Source organism: Bos grunniens, chromosome 29, assembly GCF_055505025.1.
Source record: "Bos grunniens cultivar Pamir isolate PY7600 chromosome 29, Bosgru_T2T1.0, whole genome shotgun sequence".
Lineage (NCBI taxonomy): Eukaryota > Metazoa > Chordata > Mammalia > Artiodactyla > Bovidae > Bos > Bos grunniens.
In genome coordinates, this window is record NC_141193.1 from 5,531,305 (window position 1) to 5,552,086 (window position 20,782).

Sequence of the window (20,782 nt, forward strand, 5' to 3'; positions counted from 1 at the left end):
TTCTGCTTTCTTAAGTTAATCATGGTAATAAAAGATTCCATTTGTTAAGTGCCTACTTGTTCCAGGTACTATGGCAGTTGTGCTTATCTCAGTTAACCTGGGCACCAGGCCTCCAGGAGAAGTATTATTCTTTTTTTCTTTCTTGGCCAAGCTGCGTGGCAGGCGGGATCCTCCTTCTTGGACCAGGGATCAAACCTGTGCCCCCTGCAGTGGAAACACAGAGCCCAAACCACTGGACTGCCAGAAAAGTCCCTCGAGGAGGTATTCTTTACCCCAGGGGCCCAGAGAGGTTAAGGAACTTGCCAGAAATTAAAGTGTTAACAGGTGGTGATTCCTTGCCAGTTGTAACACAGTATGATGGTTATTTCAGCTGTTCCCTCAGGCATGCACTTCAATTTTGGTGGAGATTACATACACCTGTCTCTATTTTTTGCCCACTTTTTTTGTGACAGGCAGTTCTCTACAACAGTACCTACTGCTTGTGAAATATGTACAAAAGTATGCTGAGAATGTGATGTCTGGCAAGAACTTCAAATGAACTTGAGTGTGCTGAAGAGTCCTGTCTTTTAGGTGAGAAATCCAGTCAAGGGGCAGGTCTACCCTCAGGCCCAGTCAGTGCTCCCATGGGTTAGAAACCTCTGGCCAGGCCTGCTGTCACAGTCCAGGGACACGTCACGTTCGGAGGGACGCGTCACGTGGAGGAGGCGAGGGTGTCTGACCTTGCCAGGGGACCCTGTTTTACCAATGAGAACTGCAGACAGACCGGGTTTGTGAGTCGCTTTTGTCTGTTTGTGGATTGTGGATAAGGATGCTAAGGGTTCTGTTGGGTGCACATACGATGGTGGATAATTAATATCAGAAGCGATGGTGGTGGCGTTTGATTGTTTTCCCCCGCACATAGGCTGTTGGAAATGTCATTTCTTCCGAGCCTTCCTCTCTCAGTTTTCCCGCACTGCATTTGTCCTGGCAGCGCAGGGGTGGAATTCAGGACGCTGCATCAAAGAGTACTGTAGAAGTACTGCCCCCAGGGCAGAGGTGGTCACAGCTGCTAAAGCATACTTTTAAAACTTTGAGAAGTCCAGAGATACGAACACATGGAAGTGTGCCAGTCAGCAGGAGGAAGGCAAAGGGCAGAGGAGGCAGGTGTTGGCAAACCTTCCCTCCCTGGGCTTGATTCTGAAATGTTTTCTCCTGACAGGTTTTACCATGGCCTGGATATCTGGCTTGTGAAAGGTGACTGGGGACTGGGTTGTGGCAGAGAAGGCTCTGTGTGAGGGGCTCCCTGCCAGGCCTCAAACTGGGCAGGGGTGGGGAGGGAAAGCCCTTGAAAAGATACGTGGGGAGGAAAGCAAGAAGGTATGGCAGGACTGCAGGAAAGGACCTCTGGTGGTACTGGTGGGGGACAGGTGCCACCTCCAGACAGATTTGTAGGTAGGTGTGGGAAGCTGGAAACCGAGCGTAACCTCAGAGGTTTCCCGAAACTTGGTAGCTTTTCTCATTCCAAAGCCCTTCGTAGCACTTATGGGCTTGATTTCTCCTAAGCTCTGGCAGTTTCATTCAAAGTGTTCAGTACTTGGGAGCAGATTTTAATCAAATAGTGATTGCCCTGGATCCTACACAGGGAGCTTAATATTAAAGAGGGTGGTCATTCATAGATTCAGATAAATCAGTGAATGGTTTATCTTAACAAACTGCTGAAGGCAAGTTATCACAGATTTAGAAAAGGAAAATATAACAGCTTTATTGAGATATGTAATTCACATAGTAAGAAATTCATCCTCTTAAATGGTACAGTTCAGTGCTTTTTAGTATTTTTACAGTTAGCCAGCATTCACTGCGATTTTTCCAGGACATTTTCATCATCTCAAAATGAGACCCTATACTGTGTTAGCAATCTCCTCCCATCCTCCCCTCTCCCTAGCTTGACAACCACTGACTGATTTTTATCGATTTGCCTCTTCTGACATTTCATATAGATGGAATCGTACAGTATGTATGGCCTCCTGTGACCAGTTTCTTTCACTTAGTATGATGTTTTCTAGGTTTATCCTTGTAGCGTGTATTGGTACTCCATTCCTTTTTATGGCTGAGTAATATTCCGTTACATGATATACCACAGTTGGTTTATTCATTCAGTAACTGATGGGCATTAGGGTTCTTTCTCTTTTGGGGGCTGTTACAAAATTCTGTGTACAGTGTTGGTGAGAACATATGTTTTCATTTCTCCTAGGTATATGTGTAGGAGTGGGATTGCTGGATCATTGAGTAACTCAGAGTTTAACTTTTTGAAGATGTTCCCAGCTGGCACTAGTGGTAAAGAACTCCCCTGCCAATGCAGTAGACGGAAGACATACAAGTTCAATCCCTGGGTCGGGAAAATCCCCTGGAGGTGGGCTCAGCAGCCCACTCCAGTATTCTTGCTTGGGAAATCCCTTGGACAGAGGAGCCTGGCAGGCTACAGTCCATAGGGTCACAAAGAGTCAGACGCAACTGAAGTGACCTAGCACTCACAACAGCACGCACTGATTTTTTGAGGCCTGTGTCAGAGGATCCCTGTGGACCCCTGCACACACCCCTGTTGAGATCGAGAGGTCATTGCTTTGACCATTGTGGTCCTTCACCAGAATCTTTTTCTCACCTTACTGCCGGCGATCTTGGTTTTATGCGTATGCTAAGTTTCCGGCTGACTTTTGAGAAGAGTTGGTTATAGCATATGCTGGCGGTTGTGTTTTAGATGCCGTGCAGTTTTATGCAAAATAAGTTCTCTTTATTAAAAATTACATTTGTAAAGTAGTAAAGAATAAAGTAGCTTTATAAAATCTGAACATTTTGCCAAATTGGCCTCGGGTTCCTTTCCTTTGTCCAGAGGTAACGGCCATTTTACATTGATGTTAAAATTTGCTTGTTTCATTCTGAAATGAGTCTGATCTTTAGAGCAGACTTTTGAAATCTTTCATAACCTGTGTATTTGGTGTAAGTGCTGAAGTGTTAGAGCATTTTGTGTGACAGGTGTACTTGTAATAGGGTGGTTTGTCATAGGGAGGTTAACAATGTATGTTTTGAAACATCTTGGTTCCAATTTGACCGAATGGAACCGGTTGATCTAGTCTTCTGTTTTAGAAGACCTTTCATATCAGGAAAGCATAATGATATTTCCTGCTATGAGAAACCTTGAGAGTAAGTATCATCAGATGCCAGATCTTAGTTTCGTGGAGTGGCTTTTGTTTTGCACTGATTTTGTGGAATTGGTTTGGTTCTTTTAAAGTCAATTCTAATCAATGTGATGCCTATTGAGACACTGTTTCTTTGACCCATTTTTGGATCAACTACATTTTTAGATTATCTGCTGTTTTACATTTTCCAGTTTTCTTTTCACAATGATTTCACAATTAATTGTATGACTTTGGTTGAGGGGAGTAATGAATTGATGTTTATCAGTTTAGGGGGAAGTTATTTAGCATAGATCACTAAGATGTTTCAAGAAATCCCTTTAAATTGGCTAACTTTCAGTATGTTTCATAATTTTTTTGGATTAATGATTTTACCCATATTGATGTACTTTCAAATATTCCCTTTGCAGTATTTTTTTAACTTTAAAGTATTTCATGCCATGTGTTAACTTTATATATATCTTGAAGCATTAAAAAATTTCATTATCTTCACTAGTAATTTACTGTTTAAAAAAGTTATATTCTGCTATATCAGGTTTTAATTGATTAAAAAAACAGGTCCATTTAGATATGAGACAGGAGTTCTGACACCACTGATGGGTGAAGAGTGGCCTGGTGGTGGCTGTTTTGTGGGACACTTTGACAGCAGCCATCAGGAACGTTTAAAATGGTAGTGCCCTTTGGCCCAGAAAACCCAGCCTTAAAGGATCTCCTCAGATTGTACATAAAGGTTGACATGTAGGTATGCATTTTATAGGGTTGTGTATAGAAGTGAAAAATAATGGGAAAACCTTTATCTTTAGCAGTAGGCAGTTGGTTAAACCATGCTGTGTCTTTAAGGTGAAATTCTGTGCATGATTAAAAGTGACGTTTTTAATACTGAATTGATGGGAAATGCTCGTAATAGAAGTGGAAAAGCAACTTAACAGAGCAGGACATTCACCATGACGCCACCTTTAATCAAAAGGGAGAAACGGGGAAAGGAGCCTGGGAAAACGACAAGAAAAATATACACCACAGTATTCAAAGTGGTTATATTTGAATAGTAGAATTTGGGCAGGAAGTTATCTTTTTTATTTTGAGGAGGTCTTTCAGCTCCTTGTACACACAAATTTTTGGAACGTAGATTTTAAAGTCTGAAAGTAAAAAAAAAATTTAATACATGTTAAAATAGCCTACTTTAGTTGCTTCAACAACTAATAAACTGATAAACTTATCTGAGTTTTTTTTTTTTCCTTAATTTTTTTAAATTTTATTTTATTTTTAAACTTTACATAATTGTATTAGTTTTGCCAAATATCAAAATGAATCCGCCATAGGTGTACATGTGTTCCCCATCCTGAACCCTCCTCCCTCCTCCCTCCCCATACCATCCCTCTGGGTCGTCCCAGTGCACTAGCCCCAAGCATCCAGTATCGTGCATCGAACCTGGACTGGCAACTCGTTTCTTACATGATATTTTACATGTTTCAATGCCATTCTCCCAAATCCTCCCACCCTCTCCCTCTCCCACAGAGTCCATAAGACTGTTCTATACATCAGTGTCTCTTTTGCTGTCTCGTACACCGGGTTATTGTTACCATCTTTCTAAATTCCATATATATGCGTTAGTATACTGTATTGGTGTTTTTCCTTCTGGCTTACTTCACTCTGTATAATAGGCTCCAGTTTCATCCACCTCATTAGAACTGATTCAAATGTATTCTTTTTAATGGCTGAGTAATACTCCATAGTGTGTATGTACCACAGCTTTCTTATCCATTCATCTGCTGATGGACATCTAGGTCTTATCTGAGTTTTAAAAGTTATGCCTGGGTCACCGGGGTTCTTTGTCACTTGTGTGTAGGTGACGTTGAATGTGCCAGAAGCATCGGAGCCCTACCAAGTGACTGCTTTGTGGCTCTGTGATCACAAACTCATTTTCTTTGGCATGTCATCCGGTTAGTGTAAGTTAATTCTTTTTTTAAAATTGTCGATTGGCTCTTATCCTTTTTTCTTTGTTGATGTTTCTTCTATTTGTTTATTTTTGGCCCTGCTGGGCTGCTCTCTAGTTGAGGTGCGCAGGCTTTCTCACCGCAGGGGCTTCCCTTGCCTTGGGGCGCGGGCTCCAGGTGCGTGAGCTTCAGGAGTTGCAGCGCGCAGGCTCAGTGGCTGCAGCGCTAGAGCACAGACAGGCTCAGCGGTTGTGGTGTGTGCGTTTATTTGCTCTGCGGCCTGTGGGATCTTTTCAGATCAGGGACCAAACCCATGTCTCCTACATTGGCAGGCAGACTCTTACCACTGAGCCACCAGGGAAGCCTGTAAGTTAATTCTTAAAAATATCTAGAGAAATTGTATATTTCAATTGAAATTGAATATCAATTTCAAGAGAAATTGAGATGATTTTCCTATGTGATCAACAGTCTGTAAAAGCAGGTCTGTTCTCGCTTGTGGTCCCGTTGGTGCTGTTTGAGGGACCGTGGGGTGGAGATTAGAGGCCACACTCAGCTGGATCCCCAGGCGCTGGTTAGAATTGCCACCACAGGGACCTCTCTTTTCAGCATCCTACCTGCCATGGCTTGCTTACTTACATGTGTTGAACATGAAATAAAGGTGTTATTTTCATTTTATTTGATATTTTGCTTATGTGAGTATCTCTACTATCTCCTAAGTTGAATTATGGCAGATACGTTTATTATAAAGCGCTTCTGCCACTTGATAAAAAGTGTGGCGTTTCAGACTTCTCTGGAGTCCTCCAGCTTTCCTGGGGTTTTATGCCAGAGGATATTCCTGACAAGTCACAGGGTAAATTGACTGTTGTATTTCTGCTGCCGTTTCTGTGGCCTGTCAGGGTTTCATTTGATTGTCACCCCAAAAAGAAAAATCATCAATGGTTTACTTCCTCCCACTAGAGCATATTGAGCAAGAGGCTACAGAAAATACAAGAGATGCAGGATTTCCAGGTTGTGGGCCTGTTTCTGGCCAAGCCAGCCCGCCTGTCTTTTTCAGGAGTCCAGGGATAAACTCTGAATCGAGTTACACAGCTTAGAACAGTAGCTCATCTGTTTGCTCTCGCTGTGGACTGAGCTTGGAGAGTATGTGACAGGAAGGAAAACTAGGGCTTTTAGCTGATGTCATGCCGGCCCTGTTGCTTGGCAGCCACATGCCCATGGTGGCCAGGACTGGACGTGGCGGGCCCTTGTGATGGAAGGTGGAGGCTGCTGGGCCAGCCTGTCTCTGGGTCTGCCTTCTCTCCTGTCTTTCTGGGCTTCCTGAACTGAGGTGCACAGCTAGCTTGCCTCCTGGAAAGTTCAGTTCAGTTCAGTTGCTCAGTCGCGTCTGACTGTTTTTGACCCCATGGACTGCAGCACGCCAGGCCTCCCTGTCCATCACCAACGCCTGGAGTCTGCTCAGACTCATGTCCATTGAGTTGGTGATGCCATCCAACCATCTCATCCTCTGTCGTCCTCTTCTCTTCTGCCCTCAATCTTTCCCAGCATCAGGTGGGAAAGATTTTCCAGTCAGTCAGTTCATCACATCAGGTGGCCAGAGTATTGGAGCTTCAGCTTCAGCATCAGTCCTTCCAATGAATATTTAGGACTGATATTCTGAATATCAGACTCCTGGGAAAATAGTCCCTTATTTTTATAGAGGCTCCCAGATGCTGCGTGATTGCTTTTCTTTAAATAAGCTGTTGAAAATATTCTTAAAAATGACTTATTTACATCTGTGAAATGTTTATGTGGAAGCACAATCCAGTTTACTTGGTTCAGAAAAAATCATTACGTAGGAACAAAGTTTGTTTTTCCCCCTAAAAACACCTTTATTGAGATACAGTTCACATATCATATAATCCACCCACTTAAATGATAGATTCGGTGGTTTTTAGTGTATGGTTTTGAATATATCCACAGCTGTACGCAGCCATCACCACAATCAATTTTAGAACATTTCCTCACCTCAGAAGGAAAGCCAGGCCCCTTCAGACCCCTTCTCCCCTCGCCCTAGGCGCCCACACTGTAGGTTTCCTGTTCTGGACATTCGTATGAATGGAATCATAGGATGTGGTCTTTTGTGCTAGCTTCTTTCATGGAGCATGTTTTTAAGGTTCATATGAGTTGTAGCATGCATCAGGACTCCATTCCTTTTTAAAAAATTATGGTAAAATATACATGGCGTTGTTGTTCAGTCATTCAGTCATGTGTGACTCTTTACAACCCCATGGACTGTGGCACACCTGGCTTCCCTGTCTTTCACCATCTCCGGGGCTTTGCTCAGACTTATGTCCATTGAGTCAGTGATGCCATCCAACCATCTTGTCGTCTGTCGCTAACATTTACAGTTTTAGCCATTTTTACATCTACAGTTCAGTGGCATTAAGTCAGTCAGTTGTTGTTCAACCATCACCACCATTCATCACATGAATGTTTTCATCTTCCTAAACTGAACCCTTGTGCCCATTAAACACGGACTCCTCATCCCAGCCTGTGACCCCTGTTTGAGATTCATTTGTTGTTGTTCAGTTGCTAAGTCTTGTCCGACTCTTTTGCTAACCCTGTGGACTGTAGGCTTCTCTGCCATGGAGAGGAGCCAGGCTCCTCTGTCCGTGGAATTCTCCAGGCAAGAATGCTGGAGTGGGTTGCCATTTCTTCTTCAGGGGATCTTCCCCACCCAGGGATTGAACCCGTGACTCCTGCTGCTCCCTGCAGCTCTGTTCAGCTATGTTTTGTGTTTCCTGGAAGGTGGTATGTCCTGTTGATGTCTAGCCCTGCTGACTCCTTGATTTTAGCCCTGTGAGACCTATGTCCAGGCATCTGACCTCCAGAACTGTAAGACAATGAATGTGTGTTGTTCAAAGCCACTAAGTTTGTGGTCGTATGTGACCACAGAAACAGTCATTTGTCTTTTGCAAGACTTCTGCAGACTCATTCTGACATCATGCTCCTGTGACCCACGGGGGTGCCCAGACCTGCTGTGTGTCCGATGTGGCATGTGGCACCCTCCAGCTCTGTCTCCCATCTCTCTCAGCATCAGAGGTAAACCCAGGGCCTCTGGAGCCCGACACCTGCCTTCGCTCCTGGCTCGGCCACCTCCTTGCTTTGCGCCTCCATTTCCTCCTGTGTGCGATGGAGGCAGCCCAGGTCCGCCCTGAGATTGTCGGGAGGTTGAGATGGTCCTGCCGGGTCAGATACTCAGAGCGTCGCAGTCCCCGGGCTCCGTGACCCTGCCTCCTGCAGTGACTATGTGAGGTGCTGCTCTTGACCAAGCAGTGGATTTTTGCGAGTAGGAGAGCTTTAGCGCTGTGCCCAAGGTCTCACAGTGAGTGCAGAACTGGGATTTGAATCCCTGGCTCCCTGGCTCTGAAGCCTGTGGTTTTTCTCTTCAGTGAGGCCCTCCCTCAGGAGAAAGGGCCTGTCCCTGGGGGAGCTTTTAACCTCATTAGAGAGCCGGGCCTAACCCGCCAGCCTGGTGAGGACAGTGTAGGATGGTCAGTTACGATGCGTGGCAGGGAGGAGCCCAGTGAAGGGAGAGTGCCGCGGGCCTTGCCGATTTCAGAAGGTGTCTGCTGAGCACCTTCCCTTGGGGGCGTGGGCCTGGAGAATTGAAGCTAGACGTGACCCCTGCCTTCAGGGAGCTAGCAGAAGATAGCAAAAGCTTCCTGAGGATGTTGGGCTTCAACCTGGTTTTAAATAGTAGGTAGTTAGAATAGCAGAGAAGAGTGAGGAGTTTTGACTGGAAGAACAGGAGTCAGTGGGTGAGGTGGCGAGTGGTATCAGTTAGTGCTGGGCTTAGCTGCTTGTGACACAGGACCCCAGAGTCACATTGGCTTAAACCACCTAGAAATTCGTTTCCCTCGTGCATTGAAGAGGCCCGGGAGTAGCCAGGCTGAGCCGTTGCAGCAGCTTCCCGGGCTTGGTGGGGATGCGCACTCCTCGCAGCTGAGTGGCTGCGCCATTCCTGGGATGTGGCCCTTAATGTCATGGTCTAAGACGCCTCTACAGTTCTGGCCATGTGTGCTAGTCAGGATCCTGGCAAGAAAATGGAAACGACACTGGGTATTTCAGCAGACCTAGAGAATTTTATAGGAAATTGGGTGAACAGGCAGAGGAGAACCAGAAAAGCAGAAAAGGGAACACAAGTGAGTAGGATAAGGAGCACTGAGTGTGCAGGGGCAGACTCCTGGGGCTGGGGAAGCGAGGGGAGAGGGATGAGATCCTGGAAGCGGAGAGGAGGGCCTAACTCTGTGGGCCCACCTCCGAGGGCACTGCTAGGCTGTGGTGGGGCTCTGACCTCTGGGCTGGTACCCTGAGGAGGGACCATGAGGCTGGTGCTGGCGTTGCCCACAGAAGTGAGGACGGGAGTGGGCGGGTTGGTACCACAGCACGTGGGCAGGTCTGCCCGCTGCCAGAACCCGGTGACACAGGAGCCGCTGCTTACGGAGGGGTGTCCCCGAAGACACCAGCGTCATCGCAGAACCGACCTGGAAGTCGGTCCACACCTCAGGATGGATGGGGGGAGGGGCCCAGCATGTGAGCAGGTCCGTCTCTGGCTTCAGACCCTTCCTTTACACTCTCTGTGCTGGCACTTGGTCACACAAGCCTGGACGGCTGTAGAGGTGGCTGCTAAGTACACTCCTGATGTGAGGCAGGCTGCCCCCTGGGCACAGCCCAGCTTCTCTAACGCAGGAAGGGCAGAGAACGTCCGCCACAGGAGTGGAACTGGCCACGACTCTCTGCCACCGTTAGTGCGGAGCGTTAACACCTCCAGATAAAGAGTTCTCCCGGTTATCTCTCTTCAGCACACAAACTGAACTCTGTCTCTTGGACCGGTTCTTGGCGGGACCTCTCACCGTGTGCCATGAGCCCTGTCTGGGTGTGTGATGGTTCCGTTGTGGTTTGTATTTTAGCCTCCCTTGGGGAGTGTAGTTTCACTGGACTGTTGGTGGATAGAACAGGGAGAGAGGCAGCTGGCTCTGGAGACTGGGGACTGTTGTTCTAGAAAGCCGTGCTCCAGCTGGCTCATGACTTTGTCTCCAGAAGTTGTACAGGCACAGCATTGCTGTGTGATACACTGCACCTGACGGGCAGGCGTAGGTCAGGGTTTGCTGAGCACCTGCTTTAGACACTGTCCTGCAATTTTGCAGTCTCTCTTAGAGTTTTATGCCTGCATTCTTCCCTGGAGCCGAAGTCTCTCGAGGCAGGACCAGAGTCGGTTTCAGTTTTGTGTTACCTGAGCTTCTAGTATCGTGCTTCGCTTGGGTGATAGCTCTTCACGATCTGAAGCCTACACAGTCGAGGCGCCTTGGGTCTTGAGTTCCGAACTGCACAGTGTTTAATGTTCCTTCATTTAAGTCTCCAGTATCTGCACTAATCATTTCCAACCCGGGCAGGTGATTTGTCCCCAAGGCTACACTTTACTGTTAAGTGTCCCCTGTAACGTGTTCCTCGTCTTCAGTAGTCATGTGAAAGGTTTTGGGTGTTGAAGTCTCCCCTTTCCTCTGAGAGCTCCAATAATTCTTAATGTTGCAAATTGTTTGAAACAGCTGTTAGTCAAATCTGGTTGAGAAGGGGTGGATCTTGCAACTTCAAGTGGAAAGTCCTGGGGGGATGATTTAGGTATTGCTCCAAGATTTTAACTCAGCAGTGACGGGAACAGGATGGGAATTTGGGGTCACAGATGAACATGGACTGGAAGGGATACATCTGAGATACCCCCACCCCCAGTTCCCATGGCTGAGGTGGGTCTCTTTGCCCCGTGTCCCTCTGTGAGGCAGATGCTACATGCAATTAAAAGCTGTTCTAATGAGGTAGATGAACCTGCAGCCTATTATACAGAGTGAAATAAGTCAGGAAGACAAAGACAAATACTGTATATTAACGCATATATATGGAGTTTCGAAAGATGGAACTGATGGTCCTACATGCAGGGCAGTGAAGGAGACACAGCTGTAAATAACAGACTTTTGGCTTCAGTGGGAGAAGGTGAGGGTGGGATGATTTGAGAAAATAGCATTGAAACACATACATTACCACATATAAAATCGATGACCAGTGCAAGTTCCATGCGTGAAGTAGGGCGCCTAAAGCCAGTGCTCTGGAACAGTCGGGGGCGGGGTGCTCTGGAACAGTCTAGAGGGATGGGATGGGGTTCCGAATGCGGCGGCGGAGGGGGAGGGGCCAGGTATACCGACGGCCAACTCATGTCGATTATGTCAAAAGCTAGCACAGTGTTATAAAGTAATTGCCCTCCAATTAAATTAAAAGCAAGACACCTCCCTCGTGGCTGTCCTAGAAGGACCGATGGGGAGTTTGCCTGTGGAATTGATCTGAGAACTGTGGAGCTCATCTGTGTTGCAGGTGCCCTGAGGGACTGAATGGAGACTCAGGTGAGGGCAGGTATCGTGGGCGGGAGCCGACTTCTCGCCCAGTTACCCCAGAAGAGTGACGCGGCTCGCCCTCAGGTCCCGCTCCTTACGGTGCTCTTGTTTCCAGCAGAGGTGGCCTCAGCAACATGCTGTTCCAGTGCTCCTTGCCCGACACCCTGGCCACCGTCGGAGACGAGCCTCGGAAGGTGCTCCTGCGGCTGTACGGGGCGATCCTGAAGATGGTGAGTCCCTCGGCTGCTCGGGGCGGGGGGCCTGGCCGCGGTTCTCATCCTCTTGGCCTGATTACCTGGGAGGAGATTTAAGACGTGTTAGTGGTGTTGTGGGAACTATTTAAAGACACTGCTTTTACTGTAATCGGGCTGCACCCCTGGGTTTTTTTCTTTATTATTCCAAGTGAATTCTGTCTTACTATTTGTTAGCAAACTAGTACAAGTACCACTTTTATGTCCAGAAAAAGTACAGTGTTGGTCAAATCTGTAATAGTGCTTTGATGACGCCTAGATTTTCCCCTCACTGAAATTTTCAGCTCAGACTTAGGTTGTAAGCTTCCAGCGTGGGGAAGGTATGGTTTGTCTGTCATCATCAGAAAGGGGCTGCAGGATAACCCCAGTGCAGAGGGACAAGCTCAGTGCAGCTGAATGCAGTAAGTGCCTCCCTGTGAGATTTCTTTTAAAACTTTGAGTTTGTTAGATTCTTAATCTTTCTGAATTTTTATATGACGTAAGTAATTGAATCTAACTTTCAGTTTAAGTGCCTTATTTGTTGAATTGTCTTAACCAACTATTTCCCAAACGTCTGGATTAAAAAAAAAAAACCTATACATGAATTTATCATTTTACTGAACACACATATAAATGCGTGTATATTGCAATGGCAGAATTTTTATATCCATTTAAATCTCCCTTGGAAGGGCCCGTTTTGATCCTCATGAAATGGAAAATTCGTTTTCTCACTTTTTTTTTTTTTTCCTAAGACTAGTCTCTCTCAGCTCAGTCTAAAAAGCAGGTCATGTCCATTATCTGTGATAATCAATTATATGTTTAGAAATAATAAAGTTGGTGTTCTGAGTGTTAACTCACTTAAAAAATTGTCATGATGTGACCAAACCTTCCCACTGGGTAGCTTCCCCGTAGAGGGTGAGGGTCTGAGGTTGGAAACAAGCCCGCACGTCTGAGGAAACCTGAGCTGCCGTGGAGTTGGGTTCTCACACTGACTGACACCTGGCCCTGCCCGCTGACCCTGCGGTTCAGTTTTTTTATTTAATCAAATTGCAGTCTCAGAGAAGTTCTTGAAATACTCAATTTACGTCCTTTTGGGTCTTTTAATGAAATAACTTTCAGCCATTTCCCCCCCTAAGGACTCTCTCTAATGGTGAAGTCCCATTTCGGCTCATTTGTTTTGTATGCGTTCATTTAAGCAACACCTTTAAAATGCCTTAGTAGCCACCTCCTGGAATCGCAGGCAGTAAGACTAGTATTTACCTCTGATTCCTGAGGCTGCTGTTTTAACTTACACAGGAGCGTGTTCAGCGCGCACTGTATGCTCCCCCTGGGCCAGATGGGGTCCCGGGGCCCTGTCCAGAGGGGATGAGACGCTGATCCGTGCTGTCCAGGACGCCGGTCACCAGCCACCTGTGGCCGTAGGCACGCTTGAAATGTAGCAAGGGCAGCCACGGAATGGAGTTTTAAACTTTATTTAATTTTAATTCATTTAAATGGACACAGTCCTGTGTAGCTGGTGGCTGCTATGTTGGCCAGCATGGCTCTAGAGCGTGCCATGTTAAGGATGGGCAACTTAGAGAAAGCCAGCTGCAACATAGCCCATGCACCCTGAAATTTTCTTTTCCCCAAATAAAGATTCACCATCTGTAGTTAATATTCTGCCTTTTTTGAAATCTTAGCAGTCTAGAATTATTACTTTACAGTACTTAAGTGCAATAGATATGTCTGGAAATAGAATTTAACAGAATTCTCTCTCCCTATTTATTTTTAAAGGGAAAGAAAGATCATTGGGTAACTCAATAGAAAAATAGAGAATAATGGACGCCACTTAAAATGCATTTAACTTTTTACTGAGCTAATGGATCAGAGCATGTTCTACACACAGTTCTAACGGGGGAGGTGGGGGAAGCACTCTGCATTTAGCTTCTCAATTCTATTTTTACTAGGCTGTCAGTTTCCAGTCCTAAAACTGCACCTGCTGAGGAAGTGCAGAAGCCGTGCTTGAAAGCACACGGGTGGAGAGGGAAACAGGTTGCTCACGAGATGGGCACTGATCAAACGTCGGCTGGCCTCACAGTTGACTCAGTAGACAACAGACTTGCTTTTGTTAGAAAAGGAGCTGTTCCTTTGCTCTCTAGGTGGGACTCAGTGTTTTCACATAATTACTCAAGTTCAAGTACACTTTTGATTGAGGCCCTAGTTCAAGTACACTTTTTTTGTTGACGTATAAACTTAGTAAAAACTGTGAAACCTACAGCCTCGAATATTTTTGGTTCCCATGTTCTTCCGGGCTTGGCAGGGGCCCTTGCTGCCAGTTAAGAGTTTCAGATGTTAATGGCCCTTGTCAACTGCTGGCCGTTGAACACTTAGGCAGCATGAGGAGGAGGAGAAACTCAGGATCTCTGAGCAGGGACTTCTGTTTAAGAGAGGAGGAGTGGGGAGTCAGGGGCGGAGTCTCAGTGGCCAGCAAGACTGGACCTAAGTGCAGTGCCCTGTGCTTTAAAAGCTGGGCTTTCGTGGCATGCGGCCAGGATTTTACCACAGATGTGAGTTCTTACTCTTCTCATATTTTCAAATCAGATTTTAAAATGTCTATTACTTATTTTGTTGCTGGGTCATATTGCTGATCAACTCTTTACAGTGAATCTGGCCTCTAATGGGAGGAGGGGTATTTATAGTCTACAGGTTATATTCCCATCATAACCAAAAAAATGGCCAGAATTGATAGTAACTTGTCAGGATTTGCATTCATTAAGAGATGTAGCTGAGCAAATATGGAACCCAAATAAGTCACATTACTTTCATGAATGCATGGATTAAAGACAGAAATATCATACAACATGTATGTCATGCTTGCCTTATTTTTTGCTCTGCCTTAGAGGAAAGCACACACACGTCCCTATACATGTGTGTGCATTCATGGTATTTCCTGCATTGGTCGTATAAATGCAGTTCTCACATCCTTCAAGGTGGGTTAGAATAAGCTCCTTCCTTGAAGCGTGACAAATCACGACAGCATGTGATGATCAGCTTATGTAATACTTTCTCAGTGTTTAGCTGTTTGGCTTAATAACATGAGAGCCTGGTTGAGTTTCACACATCCCTTCTTTCCCTTTCTCCTCCTCGTTTTCAGCTCTGGGACTTTTTACCTCTGTGAGAATCGAATATTCAATAGTACTTTTTAAATTTGCATTTACAATCATTCACAAGTAACTTGGTTTAAAATAATAAGATGCTTCTTGACTGTCTCATTCTTCATCTTGGTATTGCGATGTCTGACCTTGTTTCCATAGCAGCCCTGAGATGCTCTCTGGTGCAGCTCACCACAGGCTAAACAATAGACGGCCAAGGTGAAGCCTCCCGGCAGGTTTAAAGCCGACAGTTCTGTCCCCACACAGCTGTCTCTGCCAGCCCCCATTTCTCCACGAGATGAATCAGAAGCAGACTTCCCAGCTGAACCCTGGAGGTTCTATTCAGAATTCGGGTTAATTTTAGGGGCACATGAGAAGTCCTGAATTGGACAAGAGGAAAATGGGCCCTTTTGAGAATGAAATAAGATCAGACACACAGCTTGAAAAACTGCCACACCACACAATATTGTTTGTAGGAGATTATTAAACATAAAAATATTGGTCTGACCTTCAAACAGTGTACGTCAGTAGAATTTAGTGTCTATTTCCCACGGGCCAGCTCTAACTTTAATGAGAAGGAGGTTATCCTCCTTAGCTGGATAGATGACAGAAATTGAAATTAACCATAAAATCGACTGTAACTAAAGCAGGTAGAACAGCTGAGTAGAAGCCTTGAGAAGTCCTGGTTCAGTCTTTGCCATTGTGGGAAGAGGTATTATTGCTAGAAGAGAGCTTGAACTGATGACGTCAGCTGCCAACGTAACGTGATTTTTTTTCCTTTCTGGTTTCTGGGAAGGAACATGCGCTCTGCACCGCCCAGCAGCAGCCTTTTCCCAGAAGCGAGTTTGGCTGATTACAAATAACCTGTTTGCTTATTTATCATGAATTGTGGAAGACACAAATGTCAGTACGTATTGTTCCTTCAATGTGACCTGTGCCAGTGGGCGGAAGTCTCAGGAGGCTTTGTCCCCGCCTCTGTCAGAACAGTGACTGTGTGGAGCCGGTCCCTTCTCCGCATGAATGGAGAGATTCTGCCTGGCCTTTCCAACGGCCTCATAGGCCTGAACGTCTGTAACACACCCTAGATCTCTCGAGTGTTGTCTGGGGAACTTTTGTTTTGTTCTCTGAGTAATAGAAGGCTAATATTAGTGCTTGTTGGAGTACTAACCATAATAAAATGAAAGGCATCAAGGCACAATGCAGATATGTCTCGGGGACTCGAAGAGCACTGTCTGGGGCACAGTCTTTTTTGAATTCAGAAAACCAAAAGTCACCGTCCCTGTCTTCTCTTAACCCCAGGTTAATTGAAAATTCAGGCATGATAAAGTCCGGAGCAGCCCACAGATAGTCAGCAGTAAACTGCTGGCCCCCTGAGAAGCCGCCTGCTAGCAGCACTTGGCTCTGGAGCCGAGATGGGGTGGCCGCCCTGCTTCATGCAGAGCCCAGCTCAGTCCCCAGTGGCTGGGCACACGTTCCCGCCAGATGAACAAGATGCATTGAATTTTTTTTCTCATTGTATTAGGTCATTGTGACCTAATTTACCCTACTTTTAAAAACTCCCCATCTATGTTGAGCATGATGTAATTATATCTATTGTAAAGCAGTCAAAACCTTCCTCCCGGAAGTGAAGCATCTTTCTAGTATTGCGCGTTCCCATTTGGTCTCACCTAGCATTTCTTCCATGAATCCCCTCCAAAGGCAGTTGCCAAATTACCCCCTACCGTGGTACCACCTTCCATACCTGCTTTGGTGCCTTCTTTTGATAACGAAATAAACTACAGGCTGCTGTGTCTAATTTTGACATATGCAAAGTGTCTTTTGTCTTGCTGGTCTTAAATGTTTGGGGTTTATAGCATGAAGCCAGGACAGGTGTCCGGCCCTCGAACGCTGGTGTGACTGCAGCCCGCCCTCGGGAAGGAACGTCTTCGTGTCGGGTGGCATGAGGGGTGTGGGGTAATGTACGACTTTAGCTGTGCATGTGTTCTCTGCTGCAGGCTTGTCCATGCGATCGTGCCTGGAGCACTCTGGTTTCCAGGTGACAGACACGATTCACGGTATAGTATGAGTCCTCTGAAGTTGGAGCATTCTCTACAGCTTTAATTTCTGTCTTTTAGTTCTTGGTTTCAAGAAATGTTTTTTAAAACAACAAAGTTGTAATGCTTTTGTTAAGTAGCACCAGCTACAGTTTGTGCTTGCTTAAAAAGCTACAGTAATTAAGATTTCAGAATGTTATGTATTGAATATATCACTTTGGGGTGGTTGTTTTTATTTCAAGTCCCAGGCAAATCAGACCCCTTTCTTCTGTTTCCTCAGTAGAAAATGACAAACATTTAGTAATTATAGACGTTTATGGGCCTCAGCTTGAAAATTCATGTCCAGTATTCAGCTGCTGCTTCTCTCATGCCATTTCAGCCTTCAGGAAATGCCACGTATATATTGATATTGTGGTTGGAGTTGGAAACTCCCTTCTCTGCCCTTCTCACGTAGGGTCCTTCTCCCCACCCCGGGCCTTTATGAAGCTCAGCAGTGCTGCTCTGACGTGGGAGGACGCACAGGATCTGTCCCTGGAAACATGCTGCCTGCAAGTCAGCCTTGGGGTGCTCGTGCCGGAGGAACCCGAAGCCGTCAGAGTCCTGGGGCGGCAGGTCACCTGGGATCAGACCTCAGTTTTGAGAAAGTCACCTTCAGAAAGCCACCTTCTTTACCTGGCCTTGCACTCACCTGTCTTCCTCCTAGTTTAGGTCTGCCTGGAGCCTTTTAGAAGTTCTAATCTCCTCTTGATATTCGTCACACCATCTGGTTTTGCAGAGATCGGCAGGATCAGACTGTCTTAGACTGGTCCTTGAGTAGATGGAACACACTCTAGAGACTCCAGTGAAATGTTAGAAATCATTGTTCGTTTCAATTCTCGCTATCCCTATGTGTTCACTAAATAATCACACAAGCTATACTTTAGATCATTGCATTGTCATCTCACATTTTAATGTGTTCTATAATATATTTTCAGGAAATGGTGGAAGAAGCCGTAAGAGCAATAAATACAGAATGTTTTCATAGAAATCAGGAAGCGGGAAGGTTAGGGTCCATGATATTGAGGAGAACACATACTGCAAAAGGTTACTGAAGAGCCACATTCCTGCCGTGCATTCCTGCCACCTTGGTTAACAGGGATGGCAACAGGTGTAGCCCCCATGTTGAGAACCTCTTCTCTCGTCTTAGTCGTCTTCAGAACCACGGGCAGTACAGTCGGGAAGCCCATGACCCTTCAGGACCTGACAAGCCTCGTGGTGACTGAATTCAGGGTGGTGCAGCCATCCTGTGACTCAGGTTGAACCCTGGTGGCCCAGAGTCCCTTGGGGCTCAGTTCAGCAGGAGACCCTCTGGTTAGTGGAGAGAGGGTTTTCCTAGACCGAATCTTAGATGCCCTAGAAGCTTAGTCTAGCTAACATTTGGCTTATTCTTTCTTAATTACTAATTGATGGATCCCAAAGCTCTTTTATTAAAGGCTGCAGCCAACTTAATCTTTTGTTTTATAAGAGCCTTTAAAAGAGACAGTAGCTGAATGATGCTGGCCCTTATTGTGTGTAGATTCCCGTCTGTATCTTTTTATCTCTGTAGCCACCATCATGTTAACATGGTATGCCTTCCTCTTTCTGACATTATCTGTAATTGATGATTTGATTTTAAACAGCATTTCCAACTTAGTATACCAGTGATGACGTGTCACTCTCCCTTCTCAGTGGGTTCATCACTTTGCCCTCACCTGCCCCACAAGCAGCTCATGCAATAGCGGGTCTTTAATGCACTGTGAAGATAAATGTTTCAGGTTTTACACAGGATATTGAAGTAGCTGTATGCCACTCTCATTTATGTACACACACAGCCGCAAATACACAGAGCAGGGAAAATCCAGGTGCTGCTTTTGTTTCATCCAGCAAATGTGGCTTTATTAAAGTAGTTTAATCATTAAACTAGTTCCCTCATCATTAGCAGAATCTTTTATTAACAGCTGCCCGAGCGATGAGAGTTTATTTGGCTTAAACAAATGTCAAGAAATAACCCTGTTATATTGTGGAATATTAGGTAACTTACTTTCTTCATAGTCTTTAAAGTAAGAAATCCTTTAAATGTGATTTTGTCAGAAAAGTAACATTTGAAACCTTGTAGCAAATATATTTACTGTAGAAATAGCATACCTTTAAATCTAGCCAATAGTGTACAGGCTTTTAGGAATTTAGGTTTTAAATTTAGAGGTACTTGGCCAATCAAAAATCTGTTTCAGCTTTTAAATTCTTCCATGACTTTAAAACAAAATATAAACCACACCCCCTTTTTTATTACTATGACTTTAGCCTGTTTCCTACAGCAGAGCTGATGAGTACTTAGATTATAATGAATACTTATAGATTCTCTTGAAAACCAAGCCCAAACTAGGAAGAAAAGAACAAGAAAGATGGCAGGAAACCAGTGGCAGTGTATTTTTCTTCTTATTGGATATCTTCTCTCTCTGTAGTTTAAGTATGCAACTCAGGAGCTTTTAGTTTATTCCTAGCATTGGGCGTCTTCTTTAGCAAATCTGGTGCATTCTGACTTCTTAGGTCTTGAAGTTTCAGTGTTTATTTAAAACAACATTTTATTATGGAGAATTTCAGACGCATGTAGAAGTAGACCAGAAGAGCGTAGCGCACCCCAGGGGCCCGACATTCGTCTGTGTCTCTGCCCAGCTTGCTTTCGTCTTTACCCTTGTTTGTTCTCTAGGGTTCTTCCAGATTTCACAGTATTTCTTCCATGCAGGTTTCAGTCTGTACTCACGTAAGCTGATTTTAAAAATACATGACCACAATAGTGTTGAAAATGAAACTTTTAAAACAATTATTTAATATTAAATAATGTTAGTATCCAAATTTCTAATAAATGTTAAAACTTACCTTTATTTTATAACTTATTGAAAGCTAATTTTTATTAATGTAGAAGCTAGTTGGTGAAGAACTCAGAGTCATGTTAAATATTTCTATGTTGTATTTTAATATCTGCTTTGAATAAGTCTGTGCCTCTGAAATAAAATCCCAGAGATCCCAAGTTAAGTCTTACCTCCCCTCTCCCTGGAAAGAAAGACCTCTTTTTCGGTGGCTCTCTCTGTGGGCAGCCGCTTCCCTCACCTTTCCGTGAATATTCAGCCTGCTTGGTTTTTGATTTCCTGCTCTTTTTACCTGCAGGATCGAGGGACCCTGAACATTCTCTACTGAGGAAACAGAACAGAGGGCTGGGCGTGGCGCAAGTCCATCTCGCCTTCCTGATGGTGCTCTGACGGGAGGAGTAATGATTCACTGGGGGCAGAATGCAGTGGGCAGGGTGGGCAAGTTATTCGTAGAACTTATTTCTACCTAATGATGCTCCTTTGTTAAAAAGAAATGGCCCTGGGAACTAAGGCAATTGGTGAGTCAGGCGAGGTGACTTGCTGTTATGAGAGCACCGTTAGGCAAGGGAGGGGGACTTGTGTTGGCTCAATAACCCCTTAACTGTATCTCCCTAAGAAGATACAGTTCAAGTAATAACAGCATAGAAATAACCACAGTTGTCTAGAAGTGTGTACAGGTCAAATCCCGTTACTGCAGACTTCAGTGGGGTCTCCAGATTCCTTATTTGTCTCTTCCTATGAAGTATCAATATGCAGAATATCAGATCATAGAACTTGTTCTGTTCTTAGTGTCCTTTGGGGGAAAAAGCACAAGAATTTAACCTTTGGGGGGCACTGTGGCCCACCGGGCACCCTGCCTAAGGACATAGCCCGCCCCCCACTTCTGGAGTCACAGACCTGGGTCTGGACTCAGCAGGCTCCTTCACCCTGGTTCCCTCCTTGAGCTTCATGGTGCAGGAGTGCTTATTTAGTCCTGC

The 20,782-nt window shown here is 45.2% G+C and overlaps 1 protein-coding gene across 14 annotated transcripts in view; it reads left to right on the plus strand.

The window, feature by feature from the left end:
• CHKA (choline kinase alpha) overlaps positions 1-20,782 on the plus strand; it is a 59,821-nt gene that overhangs the window by 15,511 nt on the left and 23,528 nt on the right. For 10 of the 14 annotated variants that reach the window (XM_086385327.1, XM_086385328.1, XM_086385326.1 and 7 more), the window contains exon 2: positions 11,645-11,756. In XM_086385327.1, the coding sequence (XP_086241453.1) occupies positions 11,645-11,756 (112 nt within the window). Of the gene's footprint in view, positions 1-11,644; positions 11,757-16,881; positions 16,942-20,782 lie in introns of those variants that run through there. The other 4 variants (XM_086385338.1, XM_086385339.1, XM_086385336.1 and 1 more) reach the window with 4 other exon arrangements.